At 42.2% G+C, this 24,152-nt stretch overlaps 2 protein-coding genes across 2 annotated transcripts; one reads left to right on the top strand and one right to left on the bottom strand.

Annotated features, from left to right (window-relative positions):
• Positions 1 to 2,842: 2,842 nt before the first annotated feature.
• On the bottom strand, positions 2,843 to 4,829 carry LOC128739340 (zinc finger protein ZFP2). The gene is made up of 4 exons (XM_053834819.1): positions 4,397 to 4,829; positions 3,779 to 4,360; positions 3,523 to 3,720; positions 2,843 to 3,462 (listed from the first exon to the last, which is right to left on the bottom strand). The coding sequence occupies exons 1-4, from the start codon at positions 4,827 to 4,829 to the stop codon at positions 2,843 to 2,845; spliced, it is 1,833 nt and encodes a 610-aa protein (XP_053690794.1).
• A 634-nt stretch (positions 4,830 to 5,463) lies between these two features.
• On the top strand, positions 5,464 to 16,754 carry LOC128739341 (coiled-coil domain-containing protein 39). The gene is made up of 3 exons (XM_053834821.1): positions 5,464 to 5,839; positions 14,189 to 16,534; positions 16,594 to 16,754. The coding sequence occupies exons 1-3, from the start codon at positions 5,464 to 5,466 to the stop codon at positions 16,752 to 16,754; spliced, it is 2,883 nt and encodes a 960-aa protein (XP_053690796.1).
• Positions 16,755 to 24,152: the final 7,398 nt, after the last annotated feature.

Here is a 24,152-nt window from a genome sequence, read left to right on the forward strand (position 1 = left end):
GTAGTTTGTTATATTCGGCATAAATCGAACAACCTGGAGTTGATTGCGGATTCCAGTGACTGAACGCTATCACCGCAAGTATCTGGTTTGCTTACCTGTCAAAAACACGATTTTTTCGAAATTAGACGGGCATGAAATAAAACAATTAGACAGAAAAAGTTCGTGGTTTCATTAAATAAACTATGGGTTACACGTATCTTTCCTTTTAATATACCTTCTTTACTTTGTAGGGCTTTAGGCGATTCAACCAGCATGGCTTGCTATGATAATACATTGAGGTAATCTTCCTTTCCTTAAAAAACACGTGTTTCCAATCAATTAAATGTCCATTTGCCATCAAGGCGAATGCCAACAGGAAGTGTTTTGAGTGAGAAAGATTAGGGAACGGTTGAAGTCTATAAGAAGCAGGTTGTATCAATTCGAAGGACACAGACTCAGTAGATTGGATAAAGTGGTAAGAAACTATTTAAAGGATCCAGAACAGAACACTATGCTACAATCAAATAAAAACAAAAAAAGTACTTCTTTACCGTTTGGGCGATTGTTCCGATCTCTTGGGCCAAGGCGCGGATTGATGAAGCCACATTGCTCTCAATCTTCCTTTACAGATTCTGCTGCACTTTACGGACACGCACAGCACCGTCGGGCGGCCTAGGCCAGGCTCCGTTAGACGCTCTTGCCTTTGGAGCACTATAACTTCTTTCCCTTAAGAGATAGAAGTTTTCTTTCTTCGACAAAAACTCTTTAAATAACATTTTGTACAACTTTTTCTTGAACTATGTTTATTTTGGGCCTTAAATAAAAAAAGTTGAATTGATTATTTATTGACGCACCCTCATGCAGAAAACTTAGTAGCACACACTAACAGACGTACAACTGGGGTCTCATCCCATGGCCAATAAAAACGATCATTTCAAATTTTCATTTAAGCCAAGACTCAAACAACAGTCGCAGCGAGAGAATGCCGCTCGCCTGCGTTGGCGCTGTTTAACGTTTGTTAGTCGTTTTTCGCTTATTTTACCTTCTGGCTTTGTGGCACTTTTTCAAGGTCTTATCATTTTTGATCGTCTTTTGTGGTGTTTTAAGTTTGATGCCGACGTCATTTGTAGTCTTTTTTGGTATATCTTGCCAATATTTTGCTGTATTTTGCTTGCCTTTTCTGTATCTATTTAGAGTATTTTCGTCATTTTGTATTTTTTGTTGGTCTATTTGCTGTCTTTCAGTCTATTATCGTTGCTTTTTCGCCATCTTTTTGTCATTCATTTGGAGGCTTTTCTTCGTATTCGTATTTTTGTCGTTTTTAAACGTCTGTTTTTGGCAATATTTGTCGCTTATTTTCCACGGCTTCTTGCAGATTTTATTTGCTGTTATGAAGTCTTTTCGTCGTGGTAATTTGGCGCTGTTTCTTCGATTTTTTATTTGGAGTTATCTTTGATTTGCTGTTTTGGAGTTTTTTCTTTGTTCTTTCCTTGTCTTTCTGATGAATATTCGCCATCTTTGGTATTTTCGCCTTTTTTTCATGGTATTTTCGCCATATTTTTATCAATGTTCTGTCATTTTTTCATCACACTGTCGTCGCCTTTCCGGTGTGCTGTCGCCGTATCTTGTTGTTATTTTCTACCTGTTTTAATCATCTTTTAATCGCTTTCTGAAGGCTGAAATGTTCAACAGTTTTTAATTCTTTTTAAAAAGAGCATACAGAACATTACTTCATATAAAGCAAGGCCTCAGCTGGTTGGTTATAAAGAACAACCTTATTCGCTTGATTTTGAAGTTCTATTGTATTACAGAAACATATTATAGAACTATAGGGAGAAATAGAAGCGAGAATATTTTGTCTTTTTACCGTACTCCAGGAAAATATCAGTATTGCTATAAATGTGAATAAATTAGGACCAGAAAGCAAAAGCCAGAAAGTTCGTATAGTAGCAGTACTCGTATGGAGCGTAGTCGTGATTTTTGTAATTAAATGAAACTTTCACTCTTTTCAGTAAAGTTTATGAAAACTCGTATATACGAACACTTGATCCGTAAAAATTCCTAAGTCCGTAGAACTACGGATAAATCCGTATTACTGATCCTAATCCCGTGGAAAATATCTGGAAAATTACTGTGCTACAGATCTATGTGAGCAATAAAACAGCATTGTTGAGCCTGCAGCGCCAATTTTGGAAACATGGCAGAATTTGCAAATGCAAATTTTGAAGCACTTGATTAGAAGTATTTTTCAGCTTATCGAGCATGCTGAAGGACCAACTGATGATATTGAAATAATGAAAATATTCATCAAGCATCAATGAATTTTACACTTAGCTGCGGTTATATCAAATAGTCTCTGAATTTAATGAATAAGCGCAAATAAGTATTTTAGTCTGTCATATTGCGGAATATTTAATGATTTTCTACCTTCAAATACAGCTGAAATAAATTGTGCGACAACTATTTCTATAAACATTACAGCTTATATCTAAAAAAGAAGTTGATTGTAGTGAAAGAGCTGATGTTTTTCAAAAATTGTTGAAATGCCAAGCTGAGTGTATTCATGTTTACCTAGAAAGGAACTAAAAAGCAACAATTGGATTTAAAAATCGGTATATTTCTGCCAATCAAGAGACTACATCCTCCAGTAGTTCCATGCTTTTAACTTATGATCTAAATATTTAGATAATATGGTCAACACCATGATCAAATGTAACCTAAACTGTCAATTCGTTCGTTCAATAGCTATCGAATGCTGCGGCCGTTTCAAAATGCTTCTCAAAATCATAGCGAACGAGCTGTAGACATTTCGGTTTTCAATGATTCTTTAGACTACTCCACCAACATTAGAACTAGAACTCTTTCAGTTATACAACAGATCTAGCTTGATCGAATCAATGACCCCCATGGTTTCCCCGTCGAACGTAATAACATCCTGGGGATTGGGAGAAAGTAAGCAAAGGTTTTCGATTCGGGGAACGATGCCATTTTCACCGGTGCTGCTGCTGCTGCCGGTTGCCGAGTGGTGGTCCTGATTGTCCGGTTGACTCGATGGCTCGAATAGCATGTTACGAGGTTGATTTTGACCGATTTCGTAGCTGCCACTGTGGTGTCCGATGCCCATCTTGTCGTACGATTCGTTGAACAGTTCGTCCAGAGTACGATTGATGTAGTCTTCAGGCTTTATCTCCTGCGGTTCGGATTGGTCGGTGGTACTCTCGATGGAGGCCGGTGGATCCGAATCGGTCATCGGGGAGGATACGTCCTGCAGGGTCGGTAGAATGGCGGACGATTGAAGCAGCTTTTGCAGTAAATCGCCGGTTTGGCGCACCACGGTGCCCGGCGGTTGGGCCGGACATTTGTGTGTCCGCTGGGATACCTTGTAACGAAAGCTTTTATCACATGCAGTGCACTTGTATGGTTGTGTGTTGGTGTGGATTCGTCTGTGAACTAGATAGGATACCCGCTGTCGAAAGCACTTGCCTATGGTAGAGCGGTATAGTTTAAAGCGTGATAAGGGATATTTTATGTCTCGGGAGTTACCGCAAGTTTCGCAAGAGAAGGGTTTCTCGCCGCTGTGAATCCGTTCGTGGTTGTGAAGCGTCGAAAGTTCTTTGAACGCTCGACCGCACACCGTACAGATGTGCGGTTTTTCGTCACTGTGATACAGCAGATGCTTGTGATAGGACTGCTGGAAGGTGAACGATTTTCCGCAGATTTGGCACGAATAAGGCATTTCACCTGGAATGAAAAAAGAAAAATTAATCGCCAAACCAAGACTGGCATCGATCGAACGTACCTGTATGAAGCCGTTTATGCTTTTTGAGAAAGTATTTAGTAGTGAAACTTTTCAAACAAACGTCACATTCCCATTGTTTGTTCGTTTCCGGAATAGTTCCCATCGATTGCGGAGAGGGCAGTGATGGCGAAGGGACGTCAGAAAAGTGACCAACCGGAGAGGCAGCACTGGGTGGGCTGCCATTCGGTGTGGCATGTTCGACTATTTGGTGCTGCTGCTGGTTGGCTACGTAGATGAATTCAGCCAACTGCCTAGGGTCTAGAATTTTAATTATCTGAGGTTGACCCATTGGAGCAGATAATGAAACCGTTGGGGTAAGCGGTGGAGGTTGGGATTGATTTTGTGCTGACATCAGTTGTCTATTACTTTGCACATCGAACTGCATTACGTCTTGATATTGGTAAACGGATGTTGTGGTGGTACTAGTAGTGACTGGCAATTGAGAGGTAGCACAATCGGTACTACTTTGCGAGTATTTTTTCTGGCATCCTAAATGCACCACCCGCATATGAATCTTCAATGATCCTTTCATCCTAAAAGCTTTTGGACACATGCTACACTGGAAGAGATCCTTCGGTTCGTCTATTTTCGTCACCGTTTCCTGCTTAGCAGCTGGACTTCCGCTTGGTGTTGCTGGAAACTCATGAAAAACTGATTTATGCATTTTGAGAAAATTGTGATCACTAAATTCGTCTGCGCAAATGTCGCACTTAACTTTGTTGACAGTTTGCTTCTCCCGATGGTTTCCATTATTCGTGCCACCTGCACTAGTTGTCGCTTCTTTCTTGGGTTTTCTAACATTTTTCAGCGAAGCTGTAATTGTAGGCTTCTTTTTTTCCTCTACCACTTCGGGAATGCGCTCTTCTTCTTGCCCCAGGATCGAATGTCCGAAAAGATGAATCGTCAATTTATCTAACCCGAGCAATTGCTCAGCACAGATCGGACATTTTAATGGCCGCGATGTAACCTTTAGCAAGCTAATACGTAAGGCATCGATGTTGGGAAAGTTCGACTGACAGCAAAGCGGACACGATAGACTTTTGGTGCACATGATGATAAATTAACTTTCCTCCACGGAACGACACTCACGAACCCTGAACGGTGCGCAATTTGCAACTTCCCAAATAGGGCAATTTCACAACTCAATCGTCCTCCACATTTTAATCAATTTGAAAATTTTCACATCTTCTTCGCTCCACCAGCAGATTACGATTGACGAATTTTCATCTCTCTTCTAGATGTTTTCCTCTCCGACGAGAATGCCAAATGCGCCAAAAGTAGCGCAATTCGGACGTCCACGTGAACCGTTGGCGCATGTCTCTCGCAGTTCGGGCATGAAAACATGGAGGACGCGTTTTCTTAAAATAAAACCGCTCCGATGACGCAGCAACAGATCGGAACGCAGAATCTGCGTGCGATTCGCATCAGGATCAGATGCTGACGGTGTGCATTTTCCACCCTCCACCAGCACGCAACACGTGGTCGGACAATCGCATGCGCATGGTCACTCACTGACGTTTGAAATTCTCCGAAGAGACTTCACTCATCGATCGCATAGCAACCGCGTTGCTGTGCTTGTTGTTTACAAGGTAAAGAAGGCGAAAAATTTGTTTATCCGGAAAACTCAACCGTGGTTCAGAACGTCGTTTTATAATTCTGTGCAAAGTTTTGTCGGTCAAAGTAAAATGGCTCAACCGTACGTGATCCGGGTTATGGAGGAAATGGGCTGGGGTTCCGGCGATCGCAGTTTCATACCGATTGCCAACGATGAGAACAAACGGCTGCTGGAATTGGTGAACCGTCTGGCGGACAGCAAAACGGTTTGCACCGAGCGAATCCAGGATAGCGGTAGACGTTTGGCCAATCTGCAGCTGCACTGGAAGAGTGCCCAGGTTGAGTTCGATCAGAATCAGAAACTGCTGACGGCGGACAAAAGTCAAATCGATGCCGAGCATGGCATGCTTAAACTGTCGGAAAACGAAAGCGGTCGGCTGCGGAAGATGGCACGGGAGGCACAGTACGGCCGGCAGGAGCTGGAACAGCACGATCAGCGGTCTCAGAGTGAGTAATGCCTTTTTTTTCGTGGCTTATAATTGATGTTCGTGGACTGAGCCTTATCTTCAAGTTCAAATTCAATTTTAGTTTCAAGTCCAATATAAAACCAATTCATTTTTATTTTGATGCAATTTTCAATTCAGTTATGATGGAAAACTATCAAGAAAAGTCGGAAAATTATGCCTTTTCACATGGCATTTTTTTCCTTGTTAGACAATTTTTAATTTTTTGATGGCCAAATTTTGCTGATAACATTTTTTGTTTGTTCCTGAAGCTGAAAAATTTGGGTTTCCTGAATAATTACAAAATTACCTAGTTCAAAGATCTTAAGAAAATGAAAATTGGTATGAAAAAGAGAAAAAAAAGTGACAGAATGGCAGGGAAAACGGAACATAAAAAAAGAAAAAACGTGGAAAGGAAAAAACGGATGTGAAATTTGGCCCGTTTTTTACTTCCGTTTTCTTCTTTCCTACTCCACAAGAAGACTGAACATAAAAAGATTAGGAATGGAAGAGAAAAGTAGAAAAATAAGAGGAAAATAAAAACAGAACGTGACCGCAGAACGTGAAAAGCAGACGAACGACGAACGAATAAAAAACGGAATAGAAAATTAGAAAGCGAAAAAAGGCAAAAACCGGAGCCGAATCACAGAAAAAAAAGAAAATTTCAAAGAACGAGACGAGAAAAGAGGAGAAACGGTCCTGAAAACGGGGAAATACGTACGATAAACAAAAAACGAAACGGCGGAAATTTATGACACAGGAAAAGGTCGAAAAGCTGGGAAGGAAAATAAGAAAAAAGAAACAAAGCAGGAACAGCAGGCAAGAAAAAGGAAAAAACGAGAAAGAGAAAGATGGAAAACGACATAAAAATAGGGGATACGGAAGGGAAGCCAAAATGGAAATGAAGAATAAGGTGAAGAGGCCAAACGGAATATAAAAAGAGACACACGAGGAAATTGGACAGAAATATAGAAAAGAAAAACAAGTAAAACTCAGAAATCAATGATTCGTACTTGAATCTTCAAAGTTCACAGTATATGAATGGTTTTTGCAAATCTGCGCTTGTAATACGATGGACGGTGGTAGCGTTTTCTGGAGCTAGAAATGAAAACTTGTCAACTTGTCAATCAACTTGTCAGTCCGTTGTCGGGGAAGAGGAAAAAACAATCGTCACCAGAATCCAAGCTGCTCAAAAAGCGCGAAGGTGTCCAGAGTAATAGCGAGAACGAGGGCACTGTTTCGAGCCAGGTTCTCGCACAAAGAGAAAGAAAAAGGTAAACTCAATTCTTGGCGGATACGAAGCAAAAGGTAAAACATCATATGTGGTAAAATTCGGATGCACCCAGAATGACAGATTGCTAAAAACTCCTCAGTTAAAAGCAACTTAGTGTTTAAAGAACTCGATTCTTAACCGATATAGAGAACAGGTTGTTGCACTTAAAGAAAATAGACGTTTGCTGGGCAATGGAACTTCAAAACCGCTTCCCGCATCCCTACTCAACTGGAGAGATGACAAATGCATAGACTTCGGTCACCATGAAAGAACTGCTTAGGTCCAGGCAAAAAATTTGCAGGAATGCTAATGATACATTCCACGCACTTGTACATAATCAACATACAGAACGATTAATAATTAGCACATTGAAGTGTACACATATTACAATATGGTGGAAAAAGCGGTATTTCTGCGATGGTGTCCCGTTACAAAATGTAACTTATTATACGGTATAACTTATACCTACCTAACGGGTGGCAACTAAAATTTTGGAATTTTTTCGCGGCCCTTATGCTTAACAACAAACGAGCTCAGAGAGAAATGCGAGTATTTATGTGTTAGCTCTCTCTCTCCTCTTTTTGCTAATATTTTTTGTTTTGTTTATGCTTGCCCAGTTTAGCTAAAAATGGCGTCGAAACAAGAAACGGTCTAAAATTTTCACGTCCGATTTTTTATAGTTTATTTTTCGGGAGAAGTAGTATTCACCTTCAATAGAAAAGTTTCCGCGTTCGAAAACTGTATTGTATAAATAGTGTAAATGTAAATTGTGAAAGTTGTTGCTAACGGGGAAAGCAATTCAATGTTTGTCACTGCTGAAGACCCCAGAAGAATCGGCTATTTTGCTGGCAAACAAACGAACAGCGCGGCGCGGTCTCCAGGAAAAATTTTGTTTTTGTGAAAGGTTTTCAGTTAAAAATGCGCTCTAGCAGCAACTAGTGGTGCTGGACGGGATGTTAAACCATCCGGATTGGACTGGAACCAGATGAGAAATGTGAATGGACGCTTATTCATGGATTTACATTGAAGGCCCTTGCTTAGGCAGCAACTCCGGTCCCCATTACCCCTGTTACCCATTAAGAGATGCCGGATGGATCAACAAGGACACAATACAATTCAGTGTGTCACAACATTGAATATCTTTGGACGAAATAGCCGCTCGGCAAGTTAATGAAACAGAATCGCTTTTTAATCAGAGCTTAGAAATGAAAAAAATTGGGTCAGAAAGTTCCATTTGCATATATATATAATTTCAAGTTCAATACACAATTTTGTAGGATTGTTGTTCATATATATTTTCGAAAGCTTATAATTATCTATGTTTGGGTAGCTGTTGTGTTATCTCTTTTCAGAGAGCGAACTAAGGCGCTATAACATTGGCCAATAGCAGCCGGGCGTTTGGTATAAATGCCATAAGTTCATCACGGAGGGTCCGGATTATCACTTAACCTTTATTAGCAAAGATACTCCCAACGAAACAAATTTACAGTTAATCAGAAACGGTTGGTACGAGACGTCCCCGTTTCTTCTTCCCCTGTTGATTTTGAAATGCATCTATGTTTGAATAACTTATTCACACAAGATTTATTTCTTATAATCGTCTTTGCGGCAATACTCCACAGTTGGTCTGGCCGATTAAACATTTGCAAATATCTCTGATATTTTGCAAATGTCAATACAGACAAGAAAATAATTTGAAATATTTCTATGATTAGAAATAATTAAAATTATTTCCAGGAATCCTTTATTGTGGCTGTGTTGGTATTAATAAGAATAAGAATAAATGGCGTCGAAACAAGAAACATTTCGGGAGTGCGTTGTTCACTTTTTTCGAATTGCAGCAGAAATCTCGGCAAAACGTATACGGTACGATATTTAAAAAGCAAATATGTTGCGGCTTCGACTGTTTACCATATCTTAAGATGCCCAACAACTATTCGCAAGCAAGGTAGTAGTAGTCCAGCCAAAATTATGGACGCAGAAGGACATCGTTTCTTTCTCGTTTCTTCAACAACAAGCCCTCTGCTTTGGCTATCAATTAAGACGCACCAGACAAATGTTTGAAGAAAATTTTGATCCCGTTTCTGCAAAATGCGTGCAGATGGACAATACGTGTTTTAGCCGGATAGAGCATCATCGCATTCCGCCAAAAAAACAATCATTCCTGAATTCATTTCATTTTTACCCAAAAACCACGACCCGAAAAATCTGTCTCAGTGCGGCCAATCGAAGATTTCTTCGGGATTTTGAGTTCCTTGGTGTACAAAAATAACGGGAGAGCCACGAATTGCAAACAGTTGATTGGTAGAATCAAAAGATGCATTCGCAAAGTTGACATGACGGCCATACAACGCTCCTGTTTCGACGACAAACGAAAGCTTCGCCGAACAGCCGATTACGGACCGTTTCCAAATGTACACTAATATTTTTTCAACTATGGATAATGATCTTTAATTTCGCTAAATCAGATCTTTTTCATGTATCTTTGTCTTTTTTTGACAGTTTGAGAAAAAAATTCCAAAATTTTTGTTGCCACCCGTTAAATAACAACCTATATCAAAAAGTAAACACTACGTTAGAAAGTACATTTAGTAGACATAATTTAAAACTTGTTTAATAACTTAGTCACAAACGCATTTTTTGCTAGCGGGAGCAAAATGTCAATGAAAGTCGGGTCCTCGTCGTAACGGGACTCGCTGGAATGTGTCTAATGAGTGCACATGGCCACCGAGGGCTATGCTCTGTAAAAGAGAGGACGGCAATCGGCACATGAAGGGTGGCTATAATTATGTCCTTTCCGTATACAGGCGAGAGCAAATCAACAGCAATGGAAGTCACTGAAGTAAATATGAATTACTGCGACACTGCACAGCAATTGTAAACGACAACAGACGAAGTGCGACGCCGGGATTATTGCGGAGCCATATTGAATTCCTACCCTCTACGGCCATTCCTACCCTCATGGACATTGCGAAAAGCAGATCGGCGTATACTTGGCGTATATGAACGAAAAATTTTGCGATCAATACTTGGCGGCAAGATAGAAAACGGCGAATGGCGTAGACGCATGAATCACGAGTCGTACGAGGTGTTCAAATATAGTGACATTGTGAAGCTGATCAGGTACCGGCGGTTACAGCGGGCTGGCATGTAGCCCGAATGAAAGAAGAAAGGTTCAGCAGATAACCTGCGCGAAGTCGTCGGCTTCGAGGTAGACCACGCATTCGTTGGGTGTGTGCGATCGAGGAAGATGCACGCGCAGCAGGAATGCACGGTGACTGGAGACTAGCAGCCCAAAACCGAGAATCCTAGAAATCACTACTACATTCGGCTAGGACCCGCTAATATGGATTGCCGGCCATTACAGTAAAGTAAAGTAACAGGGGTCCCACCAGGGTCCTGGAATCGGTCTGGAACGGGATGTATATCAGGGTACTAATGCTGATTCTGAAGTACGTTTCACCTTTATGGCAGTGCGTGTTGAGAGTGCGCACAAAACCATCGCCAGAAGCGGTCTTTACCACTGCCGAGACGATTCTTCTCGACATAAGAAAGATATCAGAGCAATAAGAAAAGCTCGCGAGACACATCGTTGACACAGGTTGACGAATTCGGGCACGAAAAATAATGGAGTATCATTCAGGAATCACGAGTATGCAGTTCAAGTTACGCCAATCCATAAATATGCCAAGCTTTCGTTTAAAGCAAATCAAATTGCAGTGACCTTGGAGTGAATACTCAAGTAAATCTTCAGATTGTCGGCGTAGGATAAACGAGCGCCTTTAAGAACGCGGTTGACATCATTGAAGTATTGTAAGAATATTAACGATTAATATTTTTTTGAAACGGTACAATTGATGAAGGGACAGTAGGAGAAGTAATGAAAATTTATTTGGAAAATGGAGGGGAATGAGTTGAAAGGTAAGGGGGAAGGAGGGGTATTTGGTAGCTACGCTTAACAAGTTGTCGTTGCGACTCCTACCTTTTGTCCAATGCTGGAAGGTGCATGAGTCGAACCAAGCTATAATCAGAGATTATAACCTGATTCTCTCCCCCCCCCCCTTACCTTTCCACTCTTTCCCCTTCATTTTCCAAATAAATTTTCATTACTTCTACTGTCCCTTCATCAATTGTAGTACCACTGTTTCAAAAAAATATTAATAAATATGTTTGACCGCATTTCAAGGTCAAGACTAAAAACTCGAGGTTGGCCTATATTAACGATCCCAAACGACTACCTTTTGGAATTCCAAACGAGGCTAGAAACGCATTAGATTGAACACCTTCAACCGTTACAATCAGTTTACGACCTGCGAGATAGGAACTAAACCAACGCATCACACTCCCGCCGATGCCGAATCTTTCCAATTTAACAATTGCAATTGCATGGATGATCAAGTCGAATGTCGTAGACAAATCTGTATAGACGACGTCCGGTTGAGCACGATCCGATAAGCTTTCCGCAATATAGGATGTGATGTGAGACATAGGAGATTCGTAGTGGTTGATCTACCTGCGATGAATCCGTGTTGATCATCACTTAGGTATTGTTTGCAGTGTGACAACAGCGGAGTTATGATTGGATAACTTGGAAGTGGCACACCACAATGAGATTCCTCGGTAGTTATATATCTTTCCGATCCCCTTTTTTGTGAACAGGAAATATATGGGCAGTTTTCCATACGAACACCCATGCCCGCTTGAGACGGACCGGCTAAACACGAGCCGGAGGGGAATAAGCAGGTCAGTGCTGTGCGTCTTCAAAGACGCGGTCGGAATACCATCTGGGCCGGATATAGCCGAGGAGATTTTAACGTTGAGGTGGCTCTAGAAATCATTGATTAGTCGATGTTGAGATTACCCAGCGTATTCCCAATCATTAGCGGAACATAGTAAGCAGCCTGAATAAGCTGGTCGTCTGAGATTACTTCATCGCCTGAATATATCGGCAAGTAGTTGGCAGATATACTAAGGACCCGTAGCAACCTCACCATTCAGGATCATGGTTGAAGGAAGACACGATTCCTTACACTGAGTATTCGGTCTCACCTCTAAATGCTCTGCAGGTGCCGTCCAAAGTATGGTCTGGTTCTCTTGTATACAGCGTTCAATCTCTTGTAATGATCATGCAGCGATGCTTGAAATATCTTAGGTTTATGACGGTCGATTTCGTGCCCAATTATGTGGGAAAGAGTCAATGCTGCATTGTTAGCACCATTTGCATAGATATTGGCAAAGAATTAGAATTCCGAAAGTCATATGAAACATGGGATGACTTTCGTTTGACACGAATGATGGTCACGGAAGGCTTAACCCGTACGCGTCCGCTGACGAAGCAGTTGGTCACGTGGTTGATCTGTCGCAATATGGCAAAGCTGTAGCAATCGAGAAGCCGTAATGCTCCGAGGTTTACAGTGGAGTGATCGGGATCCAGATGGAGACCACCCATGCTGGATGGTTGCCACAGAAGTTCTAGAAAGTTGAAATTGTCGATAAAAATGAGTTCGTCTGTTGTGGTAGCCAAATCGATCACCGACATAACCGACCGGGAGTGACCATCGATCGGAGCAACGTCACGTACTCGATCGGGCGGAATGTAAATTCCACACAAATAAAGTTTACTATTTGCGAGATTGTTACGCACCCACATCTGCTCAATACTGGTCCATTAATACTATAATAATATCAATACTGGTCCATTTTCGATTACTTTTGATTTCAATTTCTTGTTTACCGCAACAAGCACAACACCGTCCGTCAACTTTTGACTATTTTCGGGCCGCGGTCGGGACCGAACACCTGACAAGAGAGAGCTCGCGGGTCAAGCCAGGACACGAGGATACCGTAGAGGATATCTTACCAGACATCGAATGCAGCCAGAAGGTAGTCGTTCAAGTTGCAGTTCATCCCTCCAGCGTTTTGGTAGAAGATTGGATTTGACTGCATGTTGGCCGATCTGAAAAAGGATGCATCAGGTACGGGGGGTTCGTTACATGGCTTGCAAAGGTACTAGCCTGAGGCTACGAATTGACAGGCTCTCGCACCGCATTCAACTACAGGACCGGGACGACTGTGGAGAGCGCAGGCTGCGATTAGGTTCAACAAGGTTTTTTTTCCTGTATGGACTCATCACTGTGACCATTATGGTTAGATCTATTGTGATATCGCCCGGGTGTTTGTTGTATAACCCGCACTGCATTTATTTTGGCTATAGTCGCTATTGAGTGAGCGATATGCTTATTGAATTTTTTTTATGCGTGCTTGTGTGTAATTGGGTACCCTTCTTTCAATACTTTACTCTACTTTACCCACCTCGTTCCACATGACAGCGCACAGTCCCCAATTATAGTCATCCCTGGCGTAGCAAACCAGTGCATTTTTACTATAAGGGTCTCATTTTTGCACTGTCAATAGGCCATATCGGGATAATATAGAACTCAGCATGAAGGAAGGGCGATGAGGGGCCTGAGAATAAACCCATGCTAAAGTCACTTTGACATCGAATGGCCTGATTCTACTAAGATTCGAACCCATGACCATTCGCTTGTCAAAGCAGACTCGGTAACCTTGCGGCTACAGAGCCCCTCAACAAGGTTTGTTGCAGTCAGGATTCGCTAGTTGTACATTTCAGCGACTTGTAGACGGAACAGTGCTAAAATTTTTCACTTCTTAAACAAAGTAAAGTTTTGTTTTACGCGCATTCTTGCCTGCGACTATGAGCGCACAGATAAACAGGGCTGGTTATTAAAGTTGACGAAGGGACATGGCTAGACTGCTACGGAGTCAGAAGAAGCTCCCATCATGCCTCGTTGCGTGCGTTCTACCAGTCCAGTAGTTCTTGTACATTTATGCTCAGCGAACTCGAAGGGAAGGTGAATTTGTTGTTCCAGCAGGTTCTGTTGGAGTTGGACTGAGCTCGGAGGTTTGAATCCGGGTGTTGGGCCACTGGCTCATCTGGGTCATTTCTCCATGTCAGATTAAACAAGATTAAATTACCTCATTGCAAACTATTCCTATCTATTCCATTCTTAATTTCGCCAAACATACTAACTTAAATATTTCCATTCTTTCACTCACCAGAGGAAATGAAGAAACTCACCGGCAGCATGGAGCGCCTTACGGAGCGAATCAAGTGGGCTAAGGCAGCGCTGGCCGAGTGGCAGCAGGTGATGGGAAACGGCGAGGAAACGAACAAACTGATTGCCAAATTTAGCCGTCTGGATGCCGGTCGGGCAGAGACCCTGGAAGCACGACGGCGAATGCTCGAGGACAAGGTATCCAAACGGCGCGCCGTGCTGGTGGATTTGACCGAGGAATATCGCTCGCTGGAGCAGGTACTGGAACGTACGTCTCAGCTGTACAGGCAGGCTCACCAGGAGCGGCGCCAGCTGGTGCTGACGTGGAAGGAAGCCGTGAAGCACATGAATCAACGCGAGGGAGATATCAAAGTGGTTGAAGCGGAAATTGAACGAGCACGGGAGCTGAGCGATCTGCTGAATCAGGATCTGCAAGCGCAGGCGGAGTTTCTGGAGGAGCAACAGCGGAACAACAGGGAGATTGAGTTGAATATTGCTGAGCTGAATGTTGAGGTGTCGAAGCTCCGGAATCGCTCGCAGGCTCTAACCGACAGTGTGCAGTTGAAAACGAATGAGTACCAGGTCACGCGCAAGACGGTGCAGAATGTGTCGAACAAACTGACGGGAATGCGAAGCAAGAATCGGCAAGCTTTGATAGAGGAAGCGGAAAAGGAGAAGCAAATTCAGATCAACCTAAATCAGCTGGAAGAACTGCGAGATAAGTATGAGAATTTTAAGAGCAAAACGCTGTGTGCCCAGGAACGGCTGAGGCAGTTGAACGAGATTGTTGAACAAGAGGAAAAGCAGATAAAAGTACTGAGTGATGAAACGGTCCGGCTGTCAACGGCACTTTATCGGGCTCAAACGCAACTGGTTGCCATGAAAGATGAGGATAAGCTGTTGAAAATTGAAATAGTCTCCCTGGAGGCGGGTATAGTGAAGATTAAGGCGGCGATGAAGCTGCAAGAACGGGAGATTATTCGGCAGACGGAAATTTCCTACAACGTGGATTATAAGATGGAAAAGATGGAGGAGAGGATCGCAAATATGAGAGGGGAAAACAAGCAGGAAGGAGCCAACAGGGCGCATGCTAAGTTAATGCAAGCCGAGGGTGTCTATCTGAGTAGAAAGCAAAACTATTCGCTGCTGCAGGCGCAAATTGCTAAAGTTCAGATTGATTATCGTCAGCTGAATGCAGTTTTTCAGCAGGACGGTGCGGATATCGAGCGAATGACCGGCAAGTTGAAGGAGAAGCTGTTGATTGTGGAAGGAGGCGAGAAGAAGCTGCGACAGGTTACGACCGAAAATCAGGAGAGACTGGTGGAGAAGAGTCTGCTGAAGATGAGAATAAATCAAATGGAGTCACGGGTTGACAAGCAGAACAATAAAATGTACACTTTGGAGCGTCATCGTGTGGAACTGGAGACTGCGATCAACGAGCGGTTGATTGATATACGATCGCAGAAGGATATGTTGTTGCTGAAGAAAAAGTATCTGCATGAGGAACGGGCTCAGTTGAAGGCGGACATTTCTGAGCGGGCTCTGAAAATCGAGCAGTTGAAGAACCGTTACGAACTTTCGCTTGATTTGTTGGGTAAGAATGACGATGGGACGACGGTGACGGCAACTCAGATAAAAATTCAAAACGCTCAGGAGAAATATATGCTGCTGAGAGAGGGCAGTGAGTTGAACGTGAGAATTCTCAAAGCTGAAGAGGATCTTAAGGCACTGGAAAACACGCTGAAGCTGATGAATTTCACGAATGAAACTTACAAGCGCGGGTTTCAGACGATGGACGAAGACAATCCGGATATTCAGCAGATGCAGCAGATTCAGAGTGACTACTGCCGGGCACTGAGTGCGCTGAAGAGTGTACGAACGGATTTGGCGCTGAACACTGAAAATCTGCACAATCTAAACGAGGAACGAGAGGAAAGTGACAAGGCGCTGGAGGCGGCACAGAAGACGCGCCTCGACAACAACGACATTCTGCTGAAGATCCAAAAAGAGCTGCTCGATCAAAATACCAAAATTCAACGGGCCGAACGCGAGCTTCGGCTGGCGGTTAAAGCGGCCAAAGCAAAAACCAATGACGAGGATCTGCTGGTCACGTTCCAGAAGGATTTGAACCTCAAGGAGCTGGAGGAACGGAACGACATGGTAATGCACCAGATAGCCGACCTGATCGAGCAGGTTCCGGAGCTCAATCCGACGGTGAACAAGTATTTCTACGAGAAGGCGCTACGGTTGCCAGTGGTGCGACGTGCCAAGAGTCAGATTTCGTGGCGCAGTGAAAATTCCCCCGGATCGGAGTACAGCGTTCGGGGCGATACGCCTTCCTCGAAGCAGAGTAAGTAAAACTTCCAATTGTAGTTGTTTAATAAATTGGATTGTGGTTTTTTTTTCTAGTGTCCAAAATATCCGCCTGTTCTGCATCGAGCCGTTCATCGGACTCGTCGGACAATATTGCCAAATCGTTCGACAACCGGATGAGCGCTGGACTGTCGGTGATTCTGATTGATTTTCCCGGTGCAAGCGGTAAGAAAGGTCAGCCTCCAGCGAAAAAGTAAACGGTCACAAGCAAGACGGACAGTTCTTTCGTATTCTGTGCGGAAGCAAAATCTCGACAGGCAGGTATTACTCATCGATCGACGATCATCATCATGTTTATTTTTCTGGCGTTTATAATACGGTTGGCTTAATCCATTTTTTTCTGGTATTAGTAAAATCTAGTATTATCAATCCTAGATGTTTTGATAATGCTTAGCGTAAGAAAAAAACAAAAAAAAAAAACAAACGTAAAATGTTCAACATTTACATGCATTAATTCGTGTGGTTTTGTTGTCGTCAGGGTTTAAATGTGTGTTTGTTTGCGTCTGTGTGTATGTGACTATAATCGATTCCACCGCGTTTTGTGTCCATTTTGACAGTATATATATCAAGCTAAATATCGCACTAGGTTTTCACGTATTAATCAGCTGGTAGAACGGGTAAATATGACCCTCTAACTTCGGTTCCACCCTACCCTATACAAATATATGTATTCGAAGGATTGCGCGTGAATCTTCAAACACGATTCTCAAGAAAACGGCTCCAATGAATCACGTTCAGGCTGCTTAACTGTTATCACTTAATTTTTGTGTGTCTGTGTGCTTATTTTGTTTTTGTTTTCTCCCTTCTTTTATTATAGAATTGTAAATTCATAGGTTCACCCTTCTAGTATCATAACGACTAATTTATTTATATATATATAGATTTTCTTAAATGCAAACGGTTCCTTCTTTCCACTTATTAGAAGCAATTACTACAACGTGTACAAAAAGACGACTTCCGCTGCTAGTACGAGTACGATGGTTAGTAACGTCTAGGTATTTGATTTAGTAAGAATTGTATCCCGCAGACGAATCAGAATGTAACAACAACCAGTTGAGGTCAACAACGATGATTTTCTACGGTTGTCCTCCCTTCTTAGTGGGTGCTTTTTTTTCTAGTTGCTGCAAAATTCAAACACGATTTCTTTTTTTTCTTCTTTTTTTTTAACAGCAGGTTAGCTTTGTTAGCTCTTACGTTGGCTGAAGGGAAAAGGGTAACACTGAGTTGAATTGTCTACTTGTGTCTAATACTTGAATGGTTTTTGATTTGCTTTGTTGGCCAAATCGCCAGATTGGAGATTTTTTTTGCTTTTATTTGTGGTTATTGGTGGTTGTGCTGGACTTCCAATTGCGTTTTCGGTTGGTTTAGGACTTCAATGATTGCCAATAGTCGGGAATATTTGGTTGCATTTCAGGTTTTTCATGGATTGTTGTGTAAATTAAGCCTTATTCATAACAAAATTCATAACACTTGCTCATTGCTTACAGCACATTGCAATGGTCATTAACACAAGACTAATGTTTTATTCTCGAATCAGAATTCTTCGAAAGCTCCACTAACAAAAATGTTTACGTTGGAAATTCCGCTGACTAAAACCGCCTTCAATTAGCAATCGCTTAAAAGATTGTAGGACATTCGAATATGTGGTTTTACACGATGAATTCAATCAATAGTTTGTAAAATGTTACATATTTCTTATGGCCGAAATAATTCAAACAAAGGCGTAAATCGTTTTCGAATTAATACGAAAAAAATTGAGAGGAACCCTGATCACTTCCTGCGGATTGACGCTCGACAAAAGTCTAAACTTTGTGAGGTACCTATAAATATGCCATACTGCACATCTATAACTATTAGAACTCTTCAGGAAACTCCTTGCAAGAAAAAGTTACAAACATAGCAAACATAGTACATAGCACTAGCGTAACTATAGTAACTATCTTTGTTGATCGAAGACAACGTGCACGTGGCACGTAAAATTCTCAAATATCGTTTTCATACTAAATACAAAAGCGTGATTAGAGTGAATTGTGAAAACGTATCAGTGCAGTGTAGAACATACGAAAGATTCTAAACAGGAAAATTCTGATAATTCTGATAATAAGCTGCGCGCACCATAAATGCTGCTACCTGTCAGTATTTCATCAATCTCTCCATATTTTCGAAGTGATTTTTTAAACGCGGACCTAAAAGCAAAGTGACTAAGGGTAAAAATGGTTAAAATATGTTAAAATTTTCCACGGGGTACATAAATCTCGTCCTACCATAGACAGGTATGTATTTAGTATGATAAGTAGTTCAAACATGTAACACACTGAGCTGGGCAATATCGCAAACTCTATCTTGTTTATGTAATTAATTCTTTGTTTGTTCCTTGGGGTCAATTTACTAGAACTTTTGTAGAAACTGGAACTTTTCGATTTTTCAACGAAATAATTTACTTCTTTCGGGTCTAAGTGTGACCACCGGAAGAGGTCTTTTATTCCGAAAGTTGTGTGCAATCCGAATGAACAACTTGTCCGTACCTTGTCATATTTGACCGCACAATTCAAAGTGCCATATCTTAGCGAAAATTTCAATCTAATCCCTACACGCTAATCTAACCTCACACTCACGCAGCCAATTAATATCACAGCAAAAACTTTAGGACAAAAAAAAAAGCCTAACTCTTCTATTCTAAATTCTGATCGGGCCCGTTCGACATAGTTTATATAGTTTGATTATGATCGGAATGAAATTTCAGATCGGAACAGGCTTGCTGGGAAACCCTATAGGGCCGCCATGTGTAGTGAAAGAACAAGACAACGATTCAAGAGCAGTAATTAAAACATTGACTAGTATGACGAAGATTGGGTGATGGATGGCTAGTAGCGAACTCAATTCTTTCGGGAGAAAAAGATTTGGGTTGTACCGGTTTTTGGGAAACGCGAAAGTTGTCGGGATCCGAATGACAGACAGTATCTTGACGGACGATCATAAAGTGAGTGAAAGGTGGAGGCAGTACTTCGGTGAGCACCTGAATGGCACCCGGGCCATTCAGGTGCTTTGGGATACTGAATAGTTACCGAAAGAGTGGAAGGATAGGGCTATCTGACCGATCAACAAGAAAGGTGACAATCTGGAGTGTACGAACTGCCTAAATAGCACACTTTAGATCCATTTAGTTGAAGCAACCGGATTACGACTGAAATTAGTCATATTTCGGTTACCACAACAATTTTGTAACAACCGTGCTAGTAGGGTATCGTGTGATCATCCGCGTCAGAATACCGCCCACAAAACAGTCTTCGAATCCCTTTTCGGCCAATTTTCACCAATGGTGAGAATTCCCAGTTCAGCGGATTTGTGGGAATACATCCAGGTCCGCCTTGTTGAAGGACGGTTAACGACAGACCAAATATTTACGTTGCTGCAGATCCTCCAAAAAAGCCATGAATACAGAGTACTCCGGCACAATTTATTCGTAACATATTTATTCAAAGCTGCATATGATACCATCGACCGTAGCGAGCTCTAGAAAATCATGAATGAGAACGGCTTTCCGTCCTGTTTTCTTTTGAGCATACGGAGCAAATGATTTGAACTCTAGGATAGGCGTGCCGGATGAAGCACTGCCTTCTTCTGTGAAGCTAGATGCTTCGACCCTCGAAGACGGATGGAGTAGGATACGCTCGGCCGTCAACGAGGCCGCAACCACGGTGCTAGGTGTGGACACCTCGAGTGCACGAAATGATTGGTTTGACGGGGAATTACAAGAAGTGATAGAGAGGAAAAAAAGAGCTTGGCCAAGTATCGACGAGCGAGGAATGAGTTGACCACGATCCTGAGAAGGAAAAAGCGCCAGAAGGAGGACAGAGATCGCGAGGAGCTGGAACAACTATTCCGGGCTAATGATACCCGCAAGTTTTACGAGAAGGTGAACCAAACTCGCAAGGCCCACACACCAAATCCCGACATGTGTAGGGACGAGGGACGGGATCTAATCACAAACGAGCGCGAGGTGGTCGACAGCATATAGCAGCAGGAGACGCAAGTCGGAGTACCTACAAACGACAACAGCGTACCGGCTCCCGATCTCGAAGAGATCCGACGAGAAATCGGTCTGCTGAAGAATAATAGAGCCGCCGGGAAGGACCGACTCCCGAAAGAACTCTTCAAAAAATGGCGAAGAACCGCTAGTAACGGCACTTCACTGGCTGATTTCAAGGATTTGGGAAGAAGAGAAACTACCGGAGGAGTGGATGGAAGGCGTAGTCTATCCCATCTATAAAAAGGGCGACCGGCTAGACTGCTGTAATTACCGCGGCATTACGCTGGTCAACGCCGCCTTCAAGGTGCTCTCCCAGATTTTGTTGCGTCGTCTATCCTCAATAGCAAGAGAATTTGTAGGGCAGTATCAGGCGAGCTTTATGGGGGCCCGTGCTACTACGGATCAAATTTTTAATCTCCGACAAATCCTTCAGAAATTGACTGAAGTTTTTGGAGCGTCTTAGTAGAATACGAAACCTAAAAATAAAAAATAAGAAAACTTATCCAATTTAATTCTACTATGTGTATTTTATTCAATGACAGATACGTATTTCGCCTACGACTTGCAGGCTTCCTCTTCCTTTTCGAAAACAGACACTGAGGAAGCTTGCAAGTCGTAGGCGAAATACGTATCTGTCATTGAATAAAATACACATAGTAGAATTAAATTGGATAAGTTTTCTTATTTTTTATTTTTAGCCTTCAGAAATGTCGAGTACAACGTGCCCACGCATCATATTTTCGTGGATTTCAGAGTAGGATACTATACGGTTGAACGCGAACAGTTATGGCAGACTGCCCTGTGTGTTATTCAATATCGCTATTGAAGGTGTGATCCGGTGAGCAGGCATTGAAACGAGGGGAACGATCTTCAGCAGCCTACAAGGAGTAGCCAACTCCTAGCCTTTGCAGACGACCTCGACATCATTACTAGAAACCGTGGGACGACGGAGGTAATCTACGCCAGACTAAAAACGGAGGCTAGGAGGATAGGGTTGCAAATCAATGCGTTGAAAATCAAATATATGGTTGGAAGAGGCTCCCGAGAAAGTAACGTTTACCTCCCACGGACAGTGACTATTGACGGCGATGAACTGGAAGTGGTTGATGAGTTCGTATATTTGGGATCTCTGGTCACCGCCGACAATAATACGAGTAAGGAGATCCAACGACGCATTCGAGCTGGAAATCGAACCTGCTTTTCCCTTCGCAAGACGTTTCGATCACCTGACGAAAGTTGGGAGACTACGGTGGGCCGACCACGTCGCAAGGATGCCGGAAGACTGTGTAGTGAAATCCGTTCTCTTCAAGAACCCCACCGGCACCAGGAATAGACGTGCTAGATGGCTCGACCAGGTTGAAGCCGACTTGCGTGCGTCGAGATGCGCAACGAATTGGCGACGAGTAGCCCAGGACCGAGTACAATGGAGAGGAATTCTTGATACGGCAATAGCCACCCCGGCTCTCGGCTGAATAAGTAAGTAAGTAAGAGTATTATTTGCCGACTCGCTAGCTGATAGCTCGGTTTGCTATTCGGTCTAATATCTACGCTTCGGCAGATCCTCCAAAAAGGCCGTGAATACAGAGTTCCCACGAACCATTCGTTGACTTCAAAGCTACATATGAAGCTATCGACCGTACCACCTGTTTCTTGATGTAAGGGAATTAGCACGAAAATTTATTCTACACTTTGAAGCTTTAAATTTTTGCTACCAATTGCTTAGAGCACAGGAGAATTTACGGGACTAGTTGTACGATCCTCGTTGTTGTTGTCGTTAGCATAGATCTCGTGCTGTTTCAACCTATCGGCTGCATGCAGCTCAATCTTGGGTTACTCGTCGCCTATTTCCCAGGCGTTTCAGAAGGCGCAAATCGCAAGACCAAGTTGAGCCATCTCGCAAGCAGGGTCCCTCTTTTCTGGGTACCCGTGCGGTTGTTAAATAGAACCGTTTTCCTTATGACTATTCGGTCGACCGTAGTTTACCGTATGCCTCACCAGATGTCCGATGGCAATCTCCCCAAGTTGTGTCTGCTGCTCGTGATTCATATGTATACACGCAAATCTCGTTTTATGTCCACTATTATGGGACGTAAGAACAATCGGTCGTAAAAAGGGTGGACGTAATTCAAATTTTAGACGTTAAACGAGACGACATTAATTCAAATTCCGTACGTAAAAATATTGACGCAAAAGGAAATCACGTAAAATAAATGGACGTAAAAAGAGATTCTAGTGTACCTCCGCCGCTCTTCGCTTCCAGCTTTTGCTCCGTCATATATCGTCCGCAAGTGCAGGCATGTCCTCCGTGAGTATCGTCAAATCCATAAAAACTACCGGTCTAATAAGGGCTCCGTACCGTGCAAGCACCATATTCAAAACAGTGCCTAATTCTGAACAGTTGCAAATTTTTCATTAATATCGGCAAAATTCCAGCTATTTCAATCACAATTTAATCACTACATCTGATGATTTTATATTATTTCAGTCTAGCGCAGATGGCCTCCGCCGTTTACCAACATTTACCTTCTTTTAAATCAATTCGATTTTTTTTTGTCAAATGAAGAACCCGGAGTATAAACCAAAACAGCTTATGATGATTGAAAATAATTCCCCATTTCCTGAATAAACTCCTTAAGGTTAGTCAATTTTTTGTAAAACCCTCCCTAAGAAAAATTTCTGGTTACGCCCCTGATACAAGTGGCTGAAAAACACAGGGGCCCGAGCAAGATCGGGCAATCAGCTAGTAGATAATGAAAACCTGATATATGCATCACTAGTCTAAAATTTCATGCATTAATGTGCATTTAATTTTAATATACTGATGAAATAAAACGGTACAATACAAGGTGTACATTCACATGGATCGTACGAGAAGTTGACGTTATGACGTAGAACTACTACTTTTTTTTTATCAATTTAATAGAGTTCAAAGTTCTTCCATTAGGGGGACCCGGGGCAAGATGAGCACTTACATTTCACAGCTATGAAACAACTGTCAATATGTCAATGCTGGCTGTATCTCCAAATGCATGAGCTGCCAACAAATGTCAATAGAATGAAACCGTTAAAGGCTTTCTGACAATATTTTTAGCAGGCGGGGTAATTCACCATATCCTTGATACTAAAAATTGGTAAATTCGTCTTTGGTATCACCATCAATGATGATGTCCTAGTGTCACTCGCAATGAAAATTCTGACATGAGTCGACTGAACTGGTGAACTATTCAAAATCCAAGGTGGGTGATGTCCTGAACAGATTTGGAGAACATCTGTCTATCACCAGCAAACGCTTCCTTCATGCTGAACTCTATATTTACCTCGCTTCAGCCTCTTTGACAATGTAAAAGTCACAGTTGTAGTTAGTAACTAGTCAGTGCTGGAAAAATTACTTTACTACTTGACTCGATTGTCAGTATAACAAGTTACTTTAGAATTTAGTTAGCTGTTTTCTAAATGTTTGTGGATACTGATATTTGATGTTTAGTTTTAGAGATGAAATAATGAATAATTGATTCAATAATAACGTAACTGGGCATTGAAATTGATTTTCATTTTGATAAAAATT

This window comes from Sabethes cyaneus, chromosome 3, assembly GCF_943734655.1.
Source record: "Sabethes cyaneus chromosome 3, idSabCyanKW18_F2, whole genome shotgun sequence".
Taxonomy (NCBI): domain Eukaryota; kingdom Metazoa; phylum Arthropoda; class Insecta; order Diptera; family Culicidae; genus Sabethes; species Sabethes cyaneus.